General features: G+C 44.4%; 1 protein-coding gene across 5 annotated transcripts in view; it reads right to left on the bottom strand.

Annotated features, from left to right (window-relative positions):
• Cdkl4 (cyclin dependent kinase like 4) overlaps window positions 1–25,319 on the bottom strand; it is a 44,980-nt gene extending 19,661 nt beyond the window's left edge. The window contains exons 1-4 of one of the 5 annotated variants that reach the window (XM_048416178.3): window positions 25,214–25,319; window positions 15,663–15,886; window positions 11,487–11,608; window positions 2,862–2,934 (exon numbers count right to left, since the gene is read on the bottom strand). In XM_048416178.3, coding sequence (XP_048272135.1) covers window positions 2,862–2,934; window positions 11,487–11,608; window positions 15,663–15,830 — 363 coding nt within the window. In that variant the 5' untranslated portion in view covers window positions 15,831–15,886; window positions 25,214–25,319. Of the gene's footprint in view, window positions 1–2,861; window positions 2,935–11,486; window positions 11,609–14,058; window positions 14,321–15,662; window positions 15,887–16,108; window positions 16,219–25,213 lie in introns of those variants that run through there. The other 4 variants (XM_085690989.2, XM_048416177.3, XM_048416182.3 and 1 more) reach the window with 4 other exon arrangements.

The following is a 25,319-nucleotide window of genomic DNA, read 5'->3' as shown; positions in this document are numbered from 1 at the left end:
TTGGTTACACTCAGGTAAGAAGGTTGGTTGGATAATCCATCCACCTGTCTATCTGGTTATTCACTAGATATTGACTGAGCACATTTTATATAAGAGGTCCATGGTAAGCAAGGAAGAGATAAAAAGAGGAATCAGCCTCAGGCATTTCACCATTCATCTGTCCTCAAGAGTGTCTTAGTAGACAGGCCAAAAGCCCATATACTTGTGGTAAACTGTATCTTTAAAAAACATCTTAACAGGGCTGGAGAGATGGCTCAGTGGTTAGGACTACTGGTTGCTCTTCCAGAAGACCCAACTTGAATTCCCAGGACTCACACGGTGGCTTACAACCACTGTAACTCCAGTTCCAGGGCATCCAATGCCTTCTTCTGACCTTCTCTTGCACAGGCATGCCTGTGGTGCACAGATAAACTCAGGCAAAATATCCATACACATAAAGAAAATTAGAAGCTGTGCCTATTTCTACATCAACTTTAGGAGAACATTTTGTCCCCTGAAGGATGGTAGAAAGTAACAGATTGACTCTATCCAGCATCACCTTTTCTAGAAACCGGGAAGCACAAATTGCATCGTGAAAGCTAGGGGTTACTGTGTCATGTGAGCAACACCCCTTTCCTGCCATGGAAATGACTGAAAAGGAAGGTTTTTGCCTTGTTCTAATGGAAACTTCGGTGGCATTTGTGGAACTAAAGAGAACTTCCCTAAGCACAGACATTTAGTTCCCTGATCTTGAATTTTCTTTCTCAGCGATCCCAGACTACAGTGGTAGACATCTTGCTGGCATTGGAACTGCCCATATGGCGTTCTGAATCAGTGTCTTGGCACTCTGAGTACCCACTCGGAAGGTCTAGAGATATTTTATAAAATCTTTCATTCTAGTAAAAGCTCCAGGAGCCAACTGGAGTGAGCTCCCCCTGGCCCAAAATGGGAGCGGAAAATGACTGCAGGCATCGCAAACACCCGAGCAATAAGAGCCATTGATGACCCTAGCACACATTGCTCGCTGAGGGCAGACGCCGAGACACGTACGTCATTCTGAGCAAGTGACACGTGAGGGATAGCATCATGTATTTGCCTTTTTATTTGCTTAATTTTTTTTTTTTTTAGTTCAGCAGGTCTTTGCACATACTAACCCTGCACTCTACCAGTGAGCCATCTCCCGGGTCTTAGAAGACTATTTCTTTGCAGCACTGGTGATTGAATCCAGAGCCTTGGCCATGCTCTACAATGAGTTAGTTATACCCCAGTCCATACTTGTCTTCCTATATTTTACAGTAGCCAGAGTCCACAAGGGTAATCTTTCTAGGCGATTCCAACAATTATTGATACTAGGTTATTTTTGAGACAGGACCTCATGCTACAACTCAGGCTGTCCTCCAATTCATGATCCTCCTGCCTTGGCATTCTGAGAACTGCAATTACAGGTGTGGCCCACCATATCTGGCTGCAATCCCAGTGAAAATGCAGAAGCAATAATACCTTTGGAAAAGGACCATTTCTTAATCTCCATGAGTTCTAGATTCAGGCAATAATGTGAAAACCATCAGGCATAAAGATCTACAGAGAAACTGAAAATAGGGGGTCGGAAGGAGGGGCAATAAAATGAGTAACTTCTGAGCCTGCCAATCAGGATCACCATTGCCAAGGTCAGGATCACCAGGCATTATACAGCTCCTGATGCTGATACAATAAGAAGCATGAGACACTACACATCGAACACTGTTATCTAAAAACAACAGCAACGGAACGAAACCTGGAGCTGGAGTCAGCTCAGTGGGTTAGAGGGCTTGTTTGCCCTGTGAGCATTGAGATCTACTTGGGTTTGGATTCCCAGCGCCCACATAAAAAGTAGGGCATGGCTGTCTACACCTCTAATGCCAACCCTGGGGGTGGGGACAGGCAGATCCCAAGAGGTTGCTGGTGGGCCAGCCGAATGAAAATCGCAACCTTTTGATCTCAAGACAATAAGGCAAAATACAACAGGGAAAAACAGTAATCCCTTGAACTCTTGTACATGTATGCATACACACACACACACACACACACACACACACACACACACCCCTTTTAGGGGCCCGCCACCCAGCTTCCGAATAAATACATGGAGAATAAATACTTATTCTTTCTTATGAATGCCCACGCTTAGCTTGGCTTGTTTCTAGCCAGTTTTTCTAACTTAAATGAACCTGTTCCTCTTCTACATTTTGCCTCTTGGCTTTTTACCTTTCTTTATTCTATGTATCTTTCTTCATTTCTTACTCCATGGCTGGCTGTATAGATGGGTGGCCCTTGGCATCCTCCTCTCCTCCTCTTTTCTTGCTCCTCCTCTTTTCCCAACCTCAGGCTTCTCCTCCTACGTCTCTCTCCTGCCTAGCTATTGGTCGTTCAGCTCTTTATTAGACAAATCAAGTGTTTTAGGCAGGCAAAATAACATAGCTTCACAGAGTTAAATGAATGCAACATAAAATACAACACGTCTTTGCATCATTAAACAAATGTTCCAGAGCATAAACAGATGTAACAGATCTTAAACTAATATTCCACAGCACTACAGTAAGAACAAGACCCAACCTGACCCAGCCATGATGGGTCAGGCTGTGGAAAAGATGGAAAGTTATTTTAGCCCAACTTAAAAAATTCCCAGAGTCATTAATTCTGGAAGGAAACAATGAATAGGCCACACAAACTTTGGATTCACAAGCTAGCAGTAGCTTGATTCTCCTCAAAACAGGAGAAGAGTCATGAGTGAACCGCCTTTCCTCACGTGTGTAGCATGCTCTGATTTTAGCCCTCTGGAGAGTTCTCTCTCTATCGGAAGATTTGTTACTGAGAACATCCCAGCATTAGGAAGTGCTACTTACGTTATGTTTGTGGCAGAAGTTGAGGGCTTGAAGGGTTTGCCATAGCACACTTTTGATGACCCCATCAGGAACACTGGAGGAAAAGAACCAGAGCAGCAATGAAAACCTCTGGGATGGATCCCAGAAGCAAGGGCTGGGAACAAGGGGGCAGACAGGCTCAACACAGTCAAAGCGCACAGCGCACTGGGGAGGGAGAGAATTGCTTTAAACATTATCTACATGGTTCTGTTTGCTTGTATGTTAGTGTGTCCCATACATGCCTGTTGCCCTTGGAGGTCAGAAGAGGGTATCAGATCCCTTGGAACTGGAGTTACAGATGGTTATGTGCAATTGTGTGGACAATGGGAATCAAGGCCTGGAAGAGCAGCCTGGGCTCTCAACCCTGAGCCATCTCTCCAACGAGGTTTTTTATAAAAGTCTTTTGTGTGTATATAAAAATTATGTGCGTTTGTCTATGTTCCTGTGTGTGAGAGTGGGCACATGTGCTATGGTGCCCGTGTGAAGGTCAATGTGATGGCCATCACTTTCTACTTTGTTTGCGACAGGGTCTGTCCATTGCTCGTCACTGTCGATGCCAGGCAAGCTGGCCCTGGAGCTTCCAGAGAGTCTCTGCCTCTCACGTTGCCTTGTGAGCACTGGGATTAGGGTACACACTACTGGGTCCTGTTTTATGTGGGTTCTGAGAACTCAAGTCCTCACAATTGTAGAGCATGTGCTTTATCCATAAGAGACATTTTCTAGCCTGCCCCCCATTAAAAACAAAGCCCCAACCAACATGTTTAAAGATCTGCACTCACAGCACAGCCCTTTAGCCTCAGCGCTCAAAAGGAGCAGGCAGGAGGAATGCTACTTTGAAGCCAGTTCGGGCTACATAAAACAAATAAACAAAAGCTGGTATGGTAGCTCACTATCTAATCCCAACACTCTGGAAGTTGAGACTGGAGGATCGCCACAAGTTCAAGGCCAGCTTGGACTGCAGAATGAGACTCTGTCTGGAAAAAAAAAATAAAACCACACACAAAAAAGCTTATCCCTTTTTAAGGCTTGGTGTGGTGGCCCACGCCTTAATTCCCAGCACTTGGGAGGCAGAGGCAGGTGGATCTCTGTGAGTTTGAGGCCAGCCTGGTCTACATAACAAGTCCCGGGATAGCCAGAGCTACGTAATAGAGAGACTCTGTCTCAAACAAACAAACATAAAACAAAACTTTGTAGGTACGTAATTTCATAGCTTGGAAATGTCTATGAAATGATGTGTATTGCATGAAAAACTAATTGTTATTTTCCAACCTCAAAATAATTGCTATATTTTAGAATGACTGTTCCTTCAGGCACCTATTGGCTTCTGTTTCCCCTCTGTCTCTTTTTCTTTCCATTTACTCTTTGACTTTTAGTTTGAATAAATATGCTCATACCTTTCAGATTTTAAAAGGTTTAGAGGATGTCTTCTCTCTGACCCCTGCTGGGTCACCCATGCACTCTTCCCATTCCACCCCTGCCTCTTTCGGGGACATTTTATGCACAGAGGTACCGAGGCCAACATGTGTACAGTGTTTCAGCGGCAGCGGCTGTGGGTCCGCTCATCTCTGTGGTCATGCTGACGCCCGCTGATGACAGGTGAGCCAACTGTTCTTTCTAGAAATGTCCCAGGAGGATTTGCAGCTCTCCATCTGAGAAGTAAACAACTACCTTCTTGTTACCTTGTTTGTTTTTGAGACAGGGTCTTACTGTATAGCCTTGGCTGATGTGCTCTGTAGACCAGGCTGACCTCAAACCCAGCGGCCTACCTCTGCCTCCCAAGTGCTGGGATTAAAGGTGTGGGCTACCACACCTACTCCATTTTTTTTTTAACTATTACTAGGGGAAGAGAGAGCACATGCCCTGTTGCTCATGTGGAGGCTAGAAGATAGCTTTCTGGGCTAAGTTTTCACATCTTGTGGGTACCAATCCCATTGTCAGACTTGGAGTCAAGGGACTCCCCTTGCTGGGCCATCTCACCAGTCCCACACCTTATTCTTAAGATTCATCCATCTTAGAAGTTAGATGTCTGGGGTCAATGGTACATCTTGATCCTACAGGCAAAGCAGTCCTGGGGGTTGGGGGCAATGCTCCCTTTTTCAGGTAAAATGGTGAATTTGGAAGGGTCCCTCTAAACTTTTTGATGGGAAACCTGAAAGCAGGCTCTGGGTTGCTGTGCAAAGGGCACACAGCTTGCACGAGGGAGGGGTCAACACCCAATGAGGAGTCCAGAGAGAATAAAGGTCACGTAAGATTTTGTCCTTGGCAGAATCAGCCTTTTGCGTGGGGAGTGTTGGCAAGCGTCCTTGGCTGGTGATCATGTTCACCGGAGAACTGGGAAGCTGGCATCTTTGGTCTGGGGACATTCTGCTTTATGCTGCCATCTCTTAAGTCACAGCAACCACATTCCACTCTTGGTGCCTTTCCATTATTCACGTCACTGTCCCATCTCGCCTTCACATTTCCACACTGCCAAGCTACCCTATCTAAGGAAGGCTGTACCCATCACACTCCCACCGAACATCTGTGCACATACATCTCCATGTCCTCAGCATTGTGCCAACGCGTGGTTTTTGCCAACGTTATCCTTGCCTATTAGTGGATAAAATGATAGCTCATTCTGATTTTTTTGGTCGTTCCTTATTTTTTAGTGATTAATGATTTTACATGATGGCACTGGGAATATGGCCTGTCTAGTATGCCTGAAGTCTGGGCTTTGAGCCCCAAAACCACAAACAATCTGGCATGGAGGGGCACACCTGTAATCACAACATTTAGAAGGTAGAGGCAAGAGGGTCAAAGCTCAAGACTATTCTCAGTTCCATAGCAAGATGGAGGTTAGCTTGGCTGCGCGAGACTGCCTTGAATTAAATAAACAAATATTCCTGTGATTACTGAGCACTACACTTTGTGTATCTTTATCCCATGGCTTTTTATTCCTCTTTTCCTTTATTCATATTTGTGGCGTGTGCATGCATGGTCATGTGTATGGGCATGAACAGTGTGCACATGCACATGGCAGTTCGAGGCTGACGCCAGGAATCATCTTTCCTCTACCTTGAGGCAGTCTCTCAATTGAACCAAGAGTTCCCTGAGCCAACTTGCTCTAGGGATCCCATCTTTGCCTCTGATGCTGGAACCACAGGCAGGTTGTGCTATTTACACGGTTTCTAGGGATCTAAGCTCAGCTCAACAGGCTTGTTTGTCAAGTGTTTAACTGCTGAGCCATTTCCTCAGCCACCCTATCTACCCTTTATCCTTCTTGGATTCGTCTGTTGTCATCTTCTTCTTGTTATTTCTTCTTCTCTTCTTCTTCTTCTTCTTCTTCTTCTTCTTCTTCTTCTTCTTCTTCTTCTTCTTCTTCTTCTTCTTCTTCTTCCTCCTCCTCCTCCTCCTCCTCCTCCTCCTCCTCCTCCTCCTCCTTCTTCGGTGTGGGAGAATTATCTGTATTCTGTCAATCATGTATTTTAATAAAATGCTGATTGGCCAGGCAGGAAGTATAGGCAGGAAAACCAGACAGGAAGTAGAGGTGATGCAATGAGAACAGGAGAATTCTGGGAAGCAGGAAGCTTCCTCTGCCATTCCTGCCCAGATCACCGAAGAGGCAACATGTGAGCTGTCACACTGAGAAAGGTACTGAGCCGTGTGGCTAACATAGATAATGATAATGGATTAATATAAGTTACAAGGACTAATAAGAAGCCTGACCTAATGGGCCAATCAGTTGATAATCTTATGGAGTCCTGTGTGTAATTTCCTTTGGGGCTTGTGGGCTGTGGGGTACCAGGTGGGACAGAAACCCCAACAAGCAGGCCCCTTCATGTTACTCTTTCTCTTTCTTTCTTTCTTCCTTTCTTTCTTTCTTTCTTTCTTTCTTTCTTTCTTTCTTTCTTTCTCTTTCTTCTTCTTCCTCTTCCTCCTTCCCCTCCTCCTCCTCCCCCTCCTCCTCCTCTTCCTCCTCTTCTTCTTTCTCCTCTTCCTTCTCCTCCTCCTTTTTCTTCTCCCTCCTCCTCCATTCTCTCTTCCTCATCTTTTTCTTCTCATTTGTAGCTGCTTCTATCTTTTATAATTAAGTTTTCTTAAACAATTTCATATATATAAGCATATATTATATATATATGTATAGTACACACAGACACACACACAATCACTTAGATAATATGTCTCTGATCATCCTCACTTCCTTCCCACTTCTTTCCAGCATATCCTCCTCCTGCTTGGCCACTGTATTTCGTCAGGTCCCGAGCCCTGGTCTCTACAGTCTTAGTATCTCCCTGCTCAGTGTATACTGTTCGTTGCAGAACTGCAGATCTTTCTCTCGGTGTGATGCTCATCTTCCCAGCTCTGCTGGGGCATATGGGACTGTTATTTTCAGAAACCAGAGACCCAAAGGTTTAATTTTTATATTTAAATTTTTAAATTCTATTTTAAGCTACGTATTTTGAGTGCCTGTACGTTCTCATTTAAGTAGGCATGGCGACATCTTGGAGGGGTGAGCTCTTGCCTTCCACCATGTGGATCCCTGGACCTAAACTCAGGTCATCAGTTATGGCTGGCCCTAGTGACAAGGTGCTTCCATGTGAGCCCGGTATATTCAGAAAAATGAACGTAGAGGATGATTTTTCTCAGAACAGTTCTTTATCTTAGATCATGATTATAGTAGCATGCCCTTGACATTCAGGTATCTGGTGGCAAACTTTGACTTCGGTCCTAATTATTAAATTATGAGAGACTTCATTCTTATATAAATCTTTTCCCATATGAAGCATCTATTTTTGTTTCCTGCACTGAGTTGCATTATAATTTTATCCTTGTCCACCTTTCCCTAGCCAAAGCCAAGATGACAACATTTCTGTTTTATGAAGTGTAAAGGTGACCATAGCCATCCTGGGCACTAAGAGGCAGACTGCTGAAGTTCAAAATCCCACTCTGCTACTTCCTACTTTTATAAAAGTTATAAGCTTAGAGACTGATGGGAGCGTCTGTTTTGCCTGTATAAAAATGGAATTACACTCTTAAATTCACTGAGAAAGCGACTACTAAAATGCCTAGACTGAACATCCAATATGGTCTGAGGTCAGGCGAAGACAGCAGATGTGACCATGACCCTGGCATGGTGACCAGAGGTCCCAAGGGTAGAAGATGTTCTAGGGAGAGAGAGAACTAGGAGTGTGCGTGTGTGTGCGCGTGTGCATGCACGCTGGGGGGTGGGAGGAATCTAAGGTTGAAGCAATAAGCTGTAGAGTCCCACAGAACCTTCCAGAACCTGGACCTTGCTCTAAATCCAGAGCAAGGAATCAGGAAGTGATTGGTGCAGAGAGTGGATTTCTGAAGTAAAGTGGATGTGGGAAACGGATTAGAAAGCTGATCTAGCAGCCGCAGATAAGTGTGAAAGCTGTGGAAGACAGGGACTGTTCCAGCCCTCAGGGAGTGAGGGCACAGGCACTGGGCACTATATATCAGCAGACACAGGATGCTGGGTAGGCACCCAGAGACTCCAGGAGAGAGAAACTGGGAAGCAAGGCAGGTGCGAGGGTTAAGAAAAGGTCAGAATGCTGACTCCTGACCTTGTTAATGAGAAACCAGGCAGAGCTAATCCGATAGGGGACATTGGCTGTCAAAGAGGAGAGGCACAGACTTCTTACTGGAATGTTGTGGCCTGTCCAGTTAGTTCAGAATCCAAGGAGGCAGAGTCCACTGTGGGCAGAGTCAGCAGCCACTGGGGATGATTGCATTGACCTCCGAGAGAAGATAGAACCTTGGAAAATGCGGATGGGCAGTGCTAGGTCCAGACGGGGAGAGCACCCAACGCCATTCTGCCAGAGGCAGCGGTTTTCAAAGCATTGCGGGGTGAAATCAATCAATACTCGGTGTTTAAATAGTACACTCTGGTCGCGTGTAAACACAAATACTAAAAGCAATTCTGCAAAACTTAAAGCAACGATCAGTTAGCTAGCTCAGTTCGAGCCTGAGTGGACATCATGTCCAGGAGACATCTGCAGCCTTGGTCACCTGAAGATGACGCTGACCTCACAATCCACTTGTGTATGAGTGTGAGATGCATGTGTTGTATATGTGCATACATATGTGTACATATTGTACATGTGTTGAAGGCCAAGGGTTGGTTTCCTAGGATCCTCTTCTGTCCACCTAATTACTATCTTTTAAGGATTTATTTTCAATATTTTATATTTAAATTTTAGTAAAATAACTTTTTTTTTTTGAGACAGGGTTTCTCTGTGTAACAGCCCTGGTTGTCCTGGAACTCACTTTGTAGACCAGGTTGGCCTTGAAGTCACAGAGACCCACCTGCCTCTGCCTCCTCAGTGCTGGGATTAAAGGTGTGCGCCCCCACTGCCCAGGTTATTATTCAATTTTTATGTGTGCATGTCTGTACTGGTTGGTTTTATGTCATCAGAGAAGATGGAACCTCAACTGAGGAAATGTCTCTGGGAGATCCAGCTGTAAGGTATTTTCTTAATTAGTGATCAATGGGGGAGGGCCCAGCACATTGTGGGTGGTGCCACCCCTGGGCAGGTGGTCCTGGTTCTCTAAGAAAGCAGGTGGAACAAGGCAGTAAGCAGCACCCTCCATGGCCTCTGCATCAGCTCCTGCCTCCAGGTTCCTGCCCTGCTTGAGTTCCTGTCCTGACTTCATTTGGTGAGGACCAGCAATATGGAAGTCTAAGCGGAATAAATCCATTCCTCCCCAAGCTGCTGTTTTGGTCATGATGTTTCATCACACAGTAGAAACCCTGACGAAGACAGTGTCCACGCATACGGGCACTCACACGTGGATGCCCGTGCAGGCTAGGGTTGCCAGATGTCCTGTTACAGGCTGTTCTGAGCCACCTGACATGCACGCTGGGAACTGAACTCAGATCCTCTGGAAGAGCCATTCATGTTCTTAATAGCTGAGTCACTTCTCAGCCTATTATTAATTTTGAGGCAGGGCCTCTCACTGAACCTGGAGCTCACTGATTTGGCTGGGGTAGCTGGTCAGTTCCAGGGGCATCTTCCTGTCTCAACTTTTCCTGCACTAAGATCACCGGTTTATGTATCCACCGCTCCTATCCTTCTACACGGGATTAAGGGAAAGAGAAGAGACACATACCCAAGTGCAAATATGGACTTCCCAGGGGAGAGTCGTGTCTTGGCTCACCAATCCTTCACTATTGGAAGATTAGGTCAGTCACAGTTCTGTGTAATGATGATGAAATATTTGGATGTGTGGTTTTGCCCTTATTTTCCTGATACATATTTCTCTAGGTGGAATTCTATGGCCAAAGTATGAAAACAGCTTTTAAAATAGGCATTGCCATTGCCAAGTGATCCACCTGGCTGCATTCTCCCTCGCTGGAGGAGGCCTGCACACCTGTTTTGTTTGGGGGTGGGCTGCAGATTCAACCCTTGCGCCTTTCAGGTGCCAGGCGAGCTCTGTCCCACGGGGCTGTATCCCTAACCCTTCTTCAGACATTTGAGACAGGGTTTTGACTAAGTTGCTCAGGTTCACCTTGAACTTGTAACCCTCTTGTCTCAGCCTCTCTAGTATACCACGGCACCCAACTTACTCAGTTTAAAAATTATTAATTGTGGTAATAGTTTTGAAAATTCTTTTTTAGCCTTATTTGAATTTTTATTTATTTATTTTTTTTTATAAAATTGTTTACCGTGTTCCCTTTTCCTTCTTTAAAAAATTCTTGGTTTGTTCTACCTTTTCAGAGTTTAAAACATATCCTATTGGCACATTCTGATTAGAATTTTGTGCTATGGAAAAAAATTGATGAGGCGCTGGGCATTTGGGAGGCAGAGGCAGGTGGATCACTCTGAGTTCCAGGCCAGCCTGGCCTACAGAGTGAGTTTTAGAACATCCAGGGCTGTTACACAGACAGCCCTGTCTCAAAACAAAAACAAAAACAAAAACAAAAAAGAAAGGATGAGGCAATGTCTGTATGTCTACAGTAAACATTTTCATCTAAAAATACAAGCACATTTAAATAAAATCCTTTATCACTTCAGTCAGGTTTGTAGCTGTCTCCTTTTTTGTTTAAAGATTTATTTTTTACAAATTTTATGTATGTGAGTGTTACCTACATGTATATATGTGCAGCACATGCAGGGAGGACAGAATTGGCCTCGGGTTCTCTGGAACCGAGTTACAATGGCTATGGGCTGCCATGCGGGTGCTGGGAACCAAACGTGGGTCTTCTGCACGAGCAGCCGGCGCTCTTAACCGCTGAGCCGTCTCCCCGGCCCCAGTAGGTGCCTTTATACTTTAACTTACTGGGGAGCTATATGATTAGATTTCCTTGTACTGAACTGTGGTTCCTCCTTGAGGTCAGGTGATCTTTCCTCTCAAGCTACACTGGGATTTAGACTCACTGCCTCTTTGTTCTCCTGGTTACACATCATCTAGGTTAGTGGCCATCGTCTTCTGACCGCATCCTACCTGAGGCTGGAGGATGGTGCCAGATGCATCAGGATAGACTGGGGTGGGAGGGACGGGGATGGGAAGGGAAGGAAAACGGGTTGGGATTTGAAATTTGTCCTAGCCGACTGCACACAGAACAAGAACGAACTGGCCTGGAACTCCAGTTTCTCCATCACTTACCCGTTCGGGTTTCTCTCCAGCTCATTTAACAGCGTGTGATCACAGTACTCAAACACTAAATGCATCTTTCTCTTTCTTCTGAACACCTCGATGAGGTTCACAAGGTTTGGGTGCTTCAACTGCTGCAAAAGAATTGAAGTGCCCGGCTGAGCGGTGTGTCTCCACTCACAGCGGCTCCCAGACCTGCTGCCACACTTGAGAACAAGCTCCCTTTTGCTGTTCTACCTCCTGGACAGAAGTTTCTTTTTCATTGTGTGTGTTGGTATGTATGTATATCTGTGGGGGAGTAATCTGTGGGGGAGTAAACGTGTGTCTGTGCACGTGTGGAAGCTAGGGGTTGATTGCAGGTGTCCTCTTTAATCCTCTCCCTTTTAACCTTTTTTATTAATAACTAATTAATACATGTGTCTGAGTGCATGGGTATGTAACACTCGTGGATGTGCCAGGTCACATGTGTGGAGGTCAGGTGACAGCTTGTGGGGACTGATTCTTTCTTCCTATCACATGAGTCCCGGGGATTGAACTCAGGCTGTCAGACTTGGCCACAGGTGTCTTTACCTGCTGAGCCATCTTGCCTCCCCTGTCCCTGAAATGTGTCACTTAGCAGACTCAGCTAGACTGACTCTCCAGCAAGCCCGAGGTGTCCTCCTGTCTCTGCTGTCCCAGAACTGGGGTTATGGACACATGCCACTGAGCACAGCATTTGACACGGGTGCCGGGATCTGAACTGGGGTCCTCACTGGGGTTATAGACACGTGACACTGAGCACAGCATTTGACATGGGAGCTGGGATCTGAATTGGGGTCCTCACGCTTGTGCAGTGGGCACTTTATCGACTGAGCAATTTCTCCAGCCCCTAACACACTGTTCATAAGATCAGCTGCGCTTGGAGCCACAGAAACTTCAACACGGGGTAAATATAAGTTTTTGTAACAAACCGCTAATGATGGTAGCTAAACTGTTTAAAACCCTCTGGCGAGAGCATGGTGCGAACAAAGGCACTGATGTGAAACCACTGGGCAGTGTGAAAACTAGAAACACGCAGGCCGTAACAGAAGGGATGAACTGAAGAAAAGGAATTGTTATGCAAAGGACTATAAAATAATCAGTGCCTACGCAGCTTACACATTATCATGGGCTAACAAAAATTTTATTTTCTTTTTACGTGTGTGTGTGTGTGTGTGTGTGTGTGTGTGTGTGTGTGTGTGTGTGTGAATGTGTATATGTACATGAGTCCAGAAGAGGGCACCAGATCCCCTGGAGCCAGAGTTACTGGCAGGGGTGAGCCACCTGATGTGGGTGCTGGGAAGCAAACTTGGGCTATCTACAAGAGCAGTGTGTATTCTTAACCTGAGCCCACCTCTCCAGTCCCCTTTTACTAAGGATTTAATGCAAATGTTGGCTGAGTTTAAATGCAGCCTGGTTTCTAGTACTGGCTCCCAGCAATACTGGCGCCTTGTTCTTGAGTTTTCGCTACCCTTCTTATTGCAGTAGTCCCTCCAAGCTAACCCATTTAGGTATTGTTTTCATTGCCTTCTGCTCTGCCGTTTGATTCTGCTGGTTGTGCTAATGTACATACAGATGTTACATGTGTTGAATTCTGTTGCCACATGGAAATAGTTCAGAAAGTAGTCTTTGATATTTTATTTCTTTTTTGTTTTTCTGTGCAATATAACATCATACACATGATTTTTTTTTAAAAAACTGTTTTAATGTATACAAGCATTTTGCCTGTGTGTATGCACATGCCCTTCTTGTGTGCCTGGTAACCGAAGAGGCCAGAAAGCATCAGGCCACTGGGAACTAAAGTTACAGATGGCTGTGGAACTAAACCCACGTCCGCTGCAAGAGTAGTACGTGCTCTTGGCTTCTGAGCCATCTCTCTAGCCCTTTGTTCAATATTTTAAACCAAAATTAAAATGATAATGAAGTTAGATAATCTATCTCAAGAGTGATATAAAAATCTTAGTATAGAAGTCAATATAGGAGGTAGAAACGAGAACAACTGTAGGCAAACTGCTATACGTGGCTCCTCGGCCTATGCTGAGGGGCCCTAATAGTTTACTGTATACAGCAGGACGCTTCTGAGAGTACTGGACGGTTAGCGCCACAGGAATCTGGGACAAAAACTATAAACCAGGATGTTCCTGGGCAAAACAGGACAGATGGCTTCACCTATCTGTAATTCCTTTTCATTGTTGTATATCTAGTAGACAAATCAGTTTTCAAATCAGTTTTCCAACACACACACACACACACACACACACGAATATTTTGTATATTTGTAGCAATTCAATGAGTATTTTGCAGGCTCAAAGAATCTTAGGCACACTCAGAACTTTGCCTTGCATATCTGTAGATGATTATCTGCAAGTGTGTCTCCACTTAAAAAAAAAAATCTGGGTTGGAGAGATGGCTCAGAGGTTAGGAGTACCTCCTGCTCTTCCAGAGGACGTGCGCTTAGTTTCCAGCACCCACATTAGATGGCTCACAACCAGCTTCAGGGGATCCCAAGACACCTGCACACACACACACACACACAATGTAAAACAACAACAACAACAAAAATCACCTGGCAACTGCTGCTCAGTAGTTGGGGAAACGAGACACAAGAGGATTGTGTCCAGAGCCCCAAATCAATCTGCATTCTGCCGACTCCACTGGCGGAAAGGGCCGAAGGTCAAAGGGTGGCAGAGATGGATTTTAAGAGTCAGGCTACTTTGTGCTCCAGTAAAACCACAGTTTGGAAACAGGACAGTTTTCCTGCCAGGTGGACAAGGGATTCAGACCCTGCAGCTCCACGCCACCACCGAGCCCAAGTTTAACCCGGGTGAACTGTCAGTGGGCAGGCCTGTGACCCACAGCTACTTGGCTAGTGACGTGGACTTAGCCTGCTCTGTGATTGCCTAAAGGAAAACAGGTAGTGTGAGGAGGATGGGAGGTAAATAAGAAGAGTGTGAAGAAAATAAAGAGGGCTGTGTTCAGGGCTAGCAACAGAGCAACAGCAAAAGGCAGGGAAGCAGCTATGAGCCATCACCAGATGCCTCACAGAGGGGAAGAGGCATGGCTACTTTGCACATTAAAGCACATCCTCAGTTTTAATTCCAAGTAAATAAGCAAAAAACCTAAGCCTTAACTTTATCGCCAGAACAGATTGGTCCGCTGGCTCCCTCTGCTGGTCAAGTGGTAAGAGTGACTCCCATTTTAAATCAAATTGTATTTTAAATGAACCCCTGCAATATATGGGGAAAACTGCATGAAAAGAACAAATAATGTTCAAATGCTCTTCACTCTTACAAGCTGAAGTTCCACTGAAAATAACAGAAGGTATTTAGAAAGTGGCGGTTGGTGTGGGCTCTTCAAATGTGTGTGCACACACTAGTGGCTTCTCCACCTCTGGGAGCCTGGTAGAAACGGGGCACTTCAGGACCCAACCCCAGTCTCCCCACCTCCAGACTCCGTATTTCAGTGAGAACCTCAGGGGTTTCAACCACAGGCGTTCATGTTGGCGAGACTTATTGAAATGGATTAAATAAAAAATGCTGCAGGATCCCCAGCAGCTGCAGCTGCAGAAATGCTGCAGGTCCCCGAGTGGCTTATAGCTTTAAAAACAGAGGGATTTTTAGACTAGGAAAACATTTCCACGGAGAACATAGGAAAGTTCTACATCGAGTTCCGTCAGAGTAAAAGTAATGGCAACAAAGAGAAACAATGTAAGAAACTCCTTACATGTACATGGCTGGGTGATACTGAGCAGACGCAGATCCATGCTAACATCTACAGGGCCCCTGGGGGCTCCTCTGTGCTGGGAAGCGCTCATGCAGTTTTGTGGGTTGGTTGGGAAAGTGTGTGGGGGCAATGTCCAGAAGACAGCCAGGCGGAGGGCAGCTGGTAAACAGCAGGGTCAGGACGCTTAGGACAGCGTGGATGTTTCCCGGTCTGGAGGTGCTGGACAGAAGGCCAAGTACTTCCATGTTTTAACCACCTACTGCTATGCACACACATCAGATCAGATCAAAGAGGCCAGAGTCCAATCCTGCTTCCCAAAGTTGCTGATCCCTAGGAATTTAAGTCCAATGGAAAGAAACCTGACTTTAAAATTCTCGGTCGCTTAGAGTGCCCATCTCAACCAACGCCTCGGGGTGCAGACGTCCCCCTGTTGGGTGTGTGACCTACCTTCAGCATGCGTATTTCTCTCAGGGCTATTTTCTTAACAACTGGATCCTCTTCGGACTCCACAAACTTTTTGATAGCCACCACTTGTCCAGAAGACTTGTTTCTGCACTTGAATACAACTCCATAAGACCCTTCTCCGATCTTCGCCAGTTTCTCATACTTTTCCATTTCAGTTAAAGCGACCTAAGTTAGTGCACCGATTGACTCGAAGCACAGCGTTGCACCTGGAAAACAAGAACGAGTCTTATGAATCAAGCGACACGGAACACAGTATTCTCCCAGTTGGTATATGTCCACCCTTTAAGCCTTGCTCTCTGCACAGGAGAAGTGAGCACTGGACGGCATGTTGTTAGCACAGCTCTATTTTCCAGCTGTTGCAAGGCCTGCAGGGGTCGTCTCTGTGCGACCACAGTTCGCTGAAAACGACCTGGGGGATGGGCCTTTACCCAATCCATTGTTTTATTATCCTGGGGGAAGTGGTTAAAACACCAGGCTGTGAAGCGCAGTGAAAGGGGACGGGCTTCATACTCTGGAACGTGGTGTTTGTCTTCCGAACTCACCCGAGCTCCGGAATTTTGCTATAAGACAGAGTACAGACCTCTATACCTCCACCTGGTGGACAGAGAAAGGAAACCATGGTCCCTGAACAATGTAGCTTTTCTCAGACCACCATTTTCTTAAAATGTTTGGGTTACACCTTATTATTATTATTATCAATTATTATTATTGTGTGGATGTGATGATGATGATGATGATGATGATGTGTGTGTGTGTCTGTGTGTGTCTGTGTGTGTGTGTGTGTGTGTGTGACGGCAGGAGCATGGGTGTCAGAGCCAGTCTGCTCCTACCAGGTAGTCCCAAGGTTTCCTTTAATCCCAGCACTCAGGCAGCAGAGGCAGGTGGATCTCTGTGAGTTCAAGGTCAACCTGGTCTACAAAGCAAGTTCCAGGACAGCCAGAGCTGCACAGTGAAACCCTGTCTCCAAAAAACAAAAAACAAACAATGACAACAACAACAACAACAACAACAAAATAAAACAAAGCTTGCCTGGCAAATGCCTTTTAAACCGGATCCATCTGGCTGGCCAAGGCACCATTTCTTGTTCTTAGCTTTTATTTGCACTGGGGTGACTGGCCAATTTTTAAATCCCCCCCCAAAGAAAATAATAATAAATATATATCAAAAAGGCGGTAAATTTTCCTAATTCTTCCCCAATACTTCCGTATCCAGTGACTTCTAGGAAAATACTGGCTCTTGTTTTCATTATCTTTTACATTGTTTATGCTTATAACTGTGACTCGATTAAACTCTCAATGACAAATAAGGCCAAAATGATTAAATAAATCAGGTAGAAATTAATGCTATAAAATTTGAAGTTAGCCTCAAGAATCCTACCCCTCTATCCAGCACAGTCTTGTGTGCATAATCTAATAACAATTGTGAGAACGCGCACTGAGCTAACATCGCTTATTTACATCTAGTAGGCAGAAACACTCTATTTTATCCAGTTGTAGCGATGAGCAAACTGAAGCACGGTGAACCCGGCAGTGGAGTTAGAGTCCGTCTTTCAGGTTCCACAAGGTACAGTCGAAATCACACTACCCCGTCTCTAGGCTAATTCAAAATAACACACAATTTGAAGAACTGTTCTACTCAGGTCTTAGTAGTAAAAACAATATTAGCTGGAGGAGTTAACCGCTTATAAAATTTCTCACATTTCAAATAAATCTACAACAGACAGTGATTAATATTCAGTCTTTTTCATCCATAGGTTATCTCAATGGAGAGAGACGTAATCTTTCTTTACTTGTTACAATAAAAAGACACACTAAGGGGCGTGTGTGTGTGTGTGTGTGTGTGTGTGTTTCAACTGGTAGAATGCTTGCCGAGCATGGTTGAAGCTCTGGGTTTGATTGTGTGGTAGGTACATACTTGTAATCCTAGCACTGGGGAGAGGCAGGATGATCAGAAAACTCAAGGTTGCCCTTAGCTACACAGTGAGCTCCAGACAAGTCTGGGACCCATGAGACCTTCTCTCAGGAAACACACACACACACACACACACACACACACACACACACAGACCACTCTGGGATGAGGAAAAATGAGAAGATTATAAATCGAAGACCGGTATAGGCCACACAGTGAGACATTGTCTCAAACAAACAAATAAACAGAACAAAATTATATTATGGGAAATAATGTTTAGCTGGGTAAATGATTATTCATATAGATTTTTAAAAATTGTGTGTTTTTTTTTTTAAATAGTGGATTCAAATTCTCATTGAAGGGGGAAAATATCAACCCCACAAGATACGTCAGGGAAAATCCATGACAGATGAAGTCCTGGAAATTATATTGATTGTACTATATTGTTTTACAGAGGTATCTTTAACTTAAAGGCAGCATGCATACATTTGCCTGGAGAGAGCACAAACAGCCTTAGAAGGTTATTGGACCAGAACTTCAACTACAGCTACCGGGGAAACCTGTGAACACAGTTTAACAACGGAGCTGATTTTGGGTTGTTGTTTGGTTTGGAGAGCCTTGAACGTTGAGTTTCTTAGGCTGGCCTCCAACACCGTGTAGCTGAGGATGACGCTGAACTTCTAATTCTGTCTTGCTCTCTTGAATGCTGGGATTATTGGTGTGCACCATGGCACCTGGCCTTTTAATTGTGCGGCTTTCGTTTATGTATTATCTTCCCATTTCCTTCCAGGTAAGTCATGCTGTTCAGGGATGGAATTATTTACATCTCCTACTTTTGTCCAGCAGGTTTGGGACTCGTTCCTCCCACTGATCAGACTGCAACAGAATGAAGCTGGGCGGTGGGGGTGCGCGGTGGGGGCCCGCACAGCTTTAACCCCAGCATTTGGGAGGCAGGGGCAGGCGGATCTCTGAGTTTGAGGTCAGCCTGGTCTACAGAGCAAGTCCAGGCCAGTCAGGGCTACAAAATAAGATCTGTCTTTAAAAAAAAAAAAAAGTTCTGAAATAATTTCTCAGTATAATCTTTTCTTATACAAAGAATCTGAAATGTATTTCAGCAGGAAGTAGAGGAGGCAGGAAGGAATTGCACAAAGAACCTAATTCCTGCTGACTTAAGTCAGTTTCTAGAAGCAGTAAAGATGGATCTCTTACCCAGGGTCAGCCAACTCTCCAAAGCACCATGAGCATCTCTACATGATACTATCAACCCGACACTGGGGAGATCTGAAGGGACGCCTGCTCTCTGATCCCCTGCTCCTATCCAAGGCTCACAAGCATATTCCATGTTACGCCAAAATGACTTTCCAAGACAAACACGGAGGGAAGCTCAGAGGCAACCAGGAATAATGACACTGCATAATGTGATCCTGTGATCTCTTTGCAAATAACACACAAAGCCATGTGAATCAACCAGAATACACAAACCACATGCATCCAATGCCTTCAACACCAGGCATGCACTCTACAAACAAATCATAAAGCAAAGCTCTGGGAGAATCATCTCTTGAAGAGCTCTTCTTTTTCTCCTCCTCCTCCTCCTCCTCCTCCTCCTCTTCTTCTTCTTTTTCTGGTTTTTTGAGACAGGGTTTCTCTGTAGCTTTGGAATCTGTCCTGGAACTCACTCTTTAGACCAGGCTGGCCTCGAACTCACAGAGATCCACCTACCTCTGCCTCCCGAGTGCTGGGACTAAAGGTGTGCGCCACCACTGCCAGTTTGAAGCCCCTTTCTAAGAGTTTGCACGGAGAAAGGGTGAGGTCTATGAGGATGGGTGAAGAGGACAAAAGGGCCGAAGATAGACTCAAAATCAAATACATGCACTTTGATACCAGTCAGTGCAGATATCACTCTTTGGGGCTGGAAGATAAGAGAGATGGGACAGGCAGCCATTGGAGGCTGAAAAGTAAAGGAAAGAGGAGTAAGTGGGGCACAGTTGGGATTTTACAAGACACAGGAGAACCCTGAAATACAAGGACACACATGACTAACATTATCTAAGACATCTAACCTCCTCCCATAGTGTTTAGTCTTTGGTCTTTCTTGTACATTTAATCAGTTAATTGTTAATGCATGTGTGTGTTCATGCTAAGGCATGCCTGTGAAAGTCAGAGGACAGCTATGTGGAGCCAGTTCTCTCTTTCCATCATGGCTTCTGGGGACTGAACTCAGGTCTCCAGGCTTGGGCAGCAGCACCTTTATTTACTCACTGACCCAGACTTTCAGACGAGGGGATTTTCAGAAACCCACGGAGCAAAATTAGAAGTGTCAGAATAAGATCACCAAAATAAGAGTGAGACAGAGGCAAAAAAGGATTTTTTAAAAATTCTTTACAAAATAATGGTCAAGTCTTTCTAAATCTAATGAAGAACATCTGTCTACACCTTCACAAAGTTCAATACATCACAAAAAGAAAAGGATACAGGGAGGAGAAACATGAGATTCACTCTTTCATCACAGGCTTACTGCTGCAAACCTCAGACAGAGATCATCGGGAACCAGTAGAAGAGAATCAGTTGCCGAGAGCTGATGCCCCATCAGAAAACAACGTGGAAAACGTCCAGACAAAGGCTGGTCCTATGAGAAGGTCAGTGAGACTGATGAACCCTGAGGGGTCCAGAAACGAGCAAGGGAGTTTATCCTCCAGGCATTTTAGAAATTAAAGAGAATTTAACAAATATGTTTATAGAACCAAAGTAGGCAAGTTGTTTGGACAAATGCCTAGAAAGACAAAAATACTCAAGCAGAAATAGAAAATTTGACTATGTAAAAAGTGAATTAATATTTACAAATCTACCTAAAAACAAAAGCCCAGGATGAGATTCCACCAAACATTCAAAGAATACAATGCAAATATTTCATAACTCTTCCTAAATATTCCTAAAGGGAAAGAAATCATTCTCAATTTATTCTCCAGTGCCAACATCATCATGGTAAGAAACAAGACAAAGAAACCACGGTATATGTGAGAACACGCAACAAAGTAACTTCCAAAATGACTACAGAGACATATGAAAAGGAATATATGATACAGCCATATGGGGTTTACCTGAGAAACGCAAAGTCCATTATATATATATATATATATATATATATATATATATATAAAAAGGTCATACAAATACAATAAAAGACAAAATTCACATGCTTATTTCAGCAGATATAAAAAAGACATTTGACAAACTCAGTAGGCATTCAAGAAAAATATCTCAACAAATTAAGAATAGAAGGGAAGGAACTTCCAGGGTATGTGCATAAAACCTACACAGTCAGTGCCATGCTTGGTGATGTGACACTGAAGCTTACTCCCAGGACTCGAGAGTAGTCTCTCTCTCCCTCTCTCTCCTTTTCTTCCTTCCTTCTTTCCTTCTTCCTTCCTTCCCACCCCTTCTCTCTTTTTCAGTCAAAGTCTTATTATGTATCCCTGGAACTCACAGAAATCCACCTGCCTCTACCACCACTCTCGTGCTGGGATTAAAAGTGTGTCTGTGTGTGTTTCTGTGTGTGGTGTGCCCCTGCCCAGCTTTATCATTTCTTTTTAATGATTTATTAGAAGTTCTTATTACTACAACGACACAACTAAAGAAATTAAAGATGCGTAAATTGGAAATAAAAAGCAAAATTGCCATTATTGTATGTAGAAAATGCTAACAAATGGACAAAAAATTATTGTAGAACTAATGATTACGTTGGCAATGGATGCAAGATCGGTATACAATGGTCAACTGAATTTCTATATTGCCAACAACTTGAAAATATAATGAAGAAAAAAAATTTACTCCCAATGAAGTAAAAAAATATTTCAAAATAAATGTAACAAGCCATGTTCAAGACTGCTCAAAACTTACACACTAAAAATTATGAAACATTACAGAAGATATTAAAAGACAGTCCAAATTAAATGGAGAAAAAATGTTAAGTTCATAGATGGAAAACTCAACAGAATTTCAACTCTTATGAAAGACTTTGGTTTTGTTTTTGGTTTGTGAGACAAAATTTTATTCTGTAGCCCAGTGTGACCTCAAACTGTGGCAATGCTCCTGCCTCAGCTGCTCAACTAATGATTACAAGCATGAGTGAACTACCATTCCTGGCTGTCAATAGACTTTTTTTGTTTTTAAAGTAGAAGCTAATCAGGTGAATTTTAAATTTATATGACAATGCTCAGGATCCTAAATAGCCAAAATAAACACAAACTTGGGAAATTGATATCACCTGGACTCAAAGTTTATTAACACTATGATTTATTTTAATAAAGTTATAACAAATCAAGGAAGTGAGGTGATGGCATAAAGACATACATTATCAGCAGGGCGGTGGTGGTGCACACCTTTAATCCCAGCACTTTGGAGAAAGAGGCAGGTGGATCTCTGTGAGTTCAAGGCCAGCCTGGTCTACAGAGTGAGGTCCAGGACAGCCGGGATTGTTATACAGAGAAACCCTGTCTGGAAAAACAAAACAAAATGAAATATCTATCAGTGGAACATAGCAGCGAGCCAAGAAGTAGCCTTTTAACTTATGTCTGTTTCAGTTTCTCTTGTGATGCTCTAACACCGTGCCTGAGACTGGACAATTTATAACCAACAGACATGTACTGACTTAAAGTTCTGAGTCTCAAAGTCTAGTATGAAGACACTGGCATTTTCTTGATCTATCAAATGATGGGAGGGTGGGAAACTAAGGGCAAAGGAGGGCTGAACTCTTGCATTTATTAATAATCGCACACATCCCACCCATGAAGCCTCAGGGCCTAATTACCTCCTGAAGGTTCCATCTCCCAACGTGGCCAATGGTAATTACATTTCAACATAAATCTGGAAGCGTCACGGCAATTTCAAGTCACAGCACTTGCTAATTGTCTTTTGATAATGGTGCCAAAGTGCTTCAGCGGGGACAAAAGACTCTTCAACAGATGATGTCAGGACAGCTGAATACTGACATGAAAGCAATACTAAATGGGCCTCAAGAGACAGTGACCTCATAGGGCACAGCGAGGTTCAACTTAGGAAGCAGGAGAAGGAGGAGGAGGACTGAGTATTGGAGGCTAGCCTGGGTTACATTTCAAAACACTGACCCCATACAACAAACAAAACACACCAAAAAATAGGAGAAACAAGATAAAATAAACAAAAACTCAAAATCTAAGCATGGAAAGTTAGGTTAAAGTAGTCATACCTACCCACTCATATTGTATAATTCTATACACATAAAAGTTCTAGAAAATACAAAATACCGAGGAGGCAGACATAGCATGCCCTTTGTGTTATCGCTTAGGAGGCACAGTCATAATGGAATGGCTCCTACAGATGACCGAGAAAGCCAAGGTCAGGAAAGACAAAGGTCAAGACACTGCTCCAGAGTCACAGGGACTGAAAGGGGTGTGCAGTGAGAGATCCTGAATTCCCTGTGCAGCGGGGAGAAGATCTGCAAAAAGCAATACCGGGGCAACCGAGAATCTAAATTTTGGTCATTGGTACTGCGGTTATGTTACAATAAAAAGAGGAGGAGGAGGAAAAGGAAGATGGCTCACCAGCTTGGTACAGCGCTATGCAAGTCCTTGACCTGAGTCCAATCCCTAGAGTTCCTATAAAGGTGGAAGAATGAACTCCACCAAGAGTTAACTCCTGTGCACACATGCTGCGGTATGCTCACACATTAATAATAAAGCTCTAAAGATTCATTTTTATTTGTGTGTGCATGTGCTCTGTGTGTGTGTAATTTGTGTATTTGTGTCTATGCATGTGTCATGTGTGTGGGTGTCCACAGAGGCCAGAACAGTGGTTTTCAACCTGTGTGTCATGATCCATCTGGGGCGGGGGCCATTGGGTCAAGTGACTTTTCAGAGGGGTCTCCTAAGACCATTGGAAAATACAGATATTTACATTACTATTCATAAGAATAGCAAAACTACAGTTATGAAGTAGCAACAAAAATAATTTTATGGCTCCACAATGTGAGGAACTGTATTAAAGGGTTGAAGCATTAGAAAGGCTGAGAGCACTGCCCTAGAACACAGTTAAGGTGGTGTGAGTTGCTAGCGTGGGTACTGGAGCCAAACTCGGTGCCTCTGGAGGGACAGCAAGCACTCCTAAACACCGAGTCATCTCAATCCCCAGAACATTTCTTTTTATTGAAGGTACATTATGGCCTCTAAAGGCCACAGAATAAACCTCACACTGTGGCATGATGCTTGAATCCTTTCTGCCCCGCCCTGATTTTCCTTTCCTAGTTTGTCTCTCAGATTCTTCTCCAACGCCTTCAGCTGTGCCTGCTTGTTTCTCAGTGTGGACTGTCTCAGTCCTCTTCCTTTTCCACATTTCAACCCAAATGTCCCAGCCCCCAAAGGCAGGACAATGCCTACTCTGCCCCGCCCCTTCCTTCTCTCACCGGACTTGCATGGATACCCATTCCATGGCATACAGTAGGTTTTTTAAATCTTATTGTAGTTTCATTTTCTAATCTTCTTTTTCCCTTTGTAAAAGCAGAAGCCACAGTACCTGTTGATTATCAGCACACTACCTGGGCAAGGTTAAATGGGTATAGCTATTGGATGAAAATATTTTCCATAGTTACCAGCCACCTTCTGCTTGAAGTGGGATACCTTCCATGCTAACTTCAGAATTTGCCTCTTGAGTTAATGGAGTTCGCCTACAAAGGCAGGGGCAGGCTGGGGGCCACCAGTGATTGCAAAAAAGACTCACATAGGTGGAGGGGTGAGTGAGATTTCACTGGATTTTTCAATTCCTTAGAAAGTTTCTATGCCATTTCCTTACTGTGAAGGATTTACAGAATGTACCTGGAGGGAAAAAAAAACAAACAAAACACACTAGGAGGTTTGTTTTCCCAACTGTTTCACAAACTAAGTGCTGGAGGGCTTGAGGAAGCACAAGGGATACACAGGCAAACAAAATTAAGATGGGGAGGGAGCGGTGAGTCGGGAAAAAAGGTGGAAAAATTACTTTCCTATTCTAAGATGTTAACAGGAAAGAAACTTAAAAACAAACTGTTAAATGCCTGGCTCTAGGAATGTTCAGGGGAAAGGACAGTTTCGAGGCCAGGGAAGATCACTCGGGGATGCCGCCCACCGCTTATTGTCTCCTGTTTCTAATGAAACCAAACATGCATTCATGTTTAATTAACTTGATGGGGAAAATGGACTACCGACCAAGCATTCCGATCTGCCTTACTGAGTTACTACAATTTAAACGCATACACCTGCGTATAAAGGTGTTCGCCTCAACACGGTCGATCTCGTTAAAACTCTCGGAAACTAGCTCACACGTCATTTACACAATCTGCACAACACATTTGTTTATGTTCCGCGCTTCAGGTGTGCACGCAAAAGGCCTGGACGTTTGGCGAAAACTCCATTTCCAAGCCTCTGAGCTTACTGACTTTTCCCTGCGTTCAGGCCACAGCGGTCCCTAGCTGCACAGGTGCGTCTGTGTCTCTCCCTGACACCCCTACGGCCCACGACACTAGGAGTGGCGGGCTCTCCCGCTCCGGCCCTCCGGAGACCCGCGGACCCCCACTTCTCTCGGCCATCCCCGGCCTGGGAACCCGCACTTACGGCACTGACTCAGGCGAGGCAGGCAGGGTGGCGAGGGTGACGACTCAGTGGATGGCCGCGGGGCGTCCCTGTAGTCGTCCGCTGCAGCCGCGCGGGAACTCCCGAG

This window comes from Myodes glareolus, chromosome 6, assembly GCF_982192425.1.
Source record: "Myodes glareolus chromosome 6, mMyoGla1.1, whole genome shotgun sequence".
NCBI classification, from domain to species: Eukaryota; Metazoa; Chordata; class Mammalia; order Rodentia; family Cricetidae; genus Myodes; species Myodes glareolus.
This window is presented reverse-complemented; position numbering and strand designations above follow the sequence as displayed.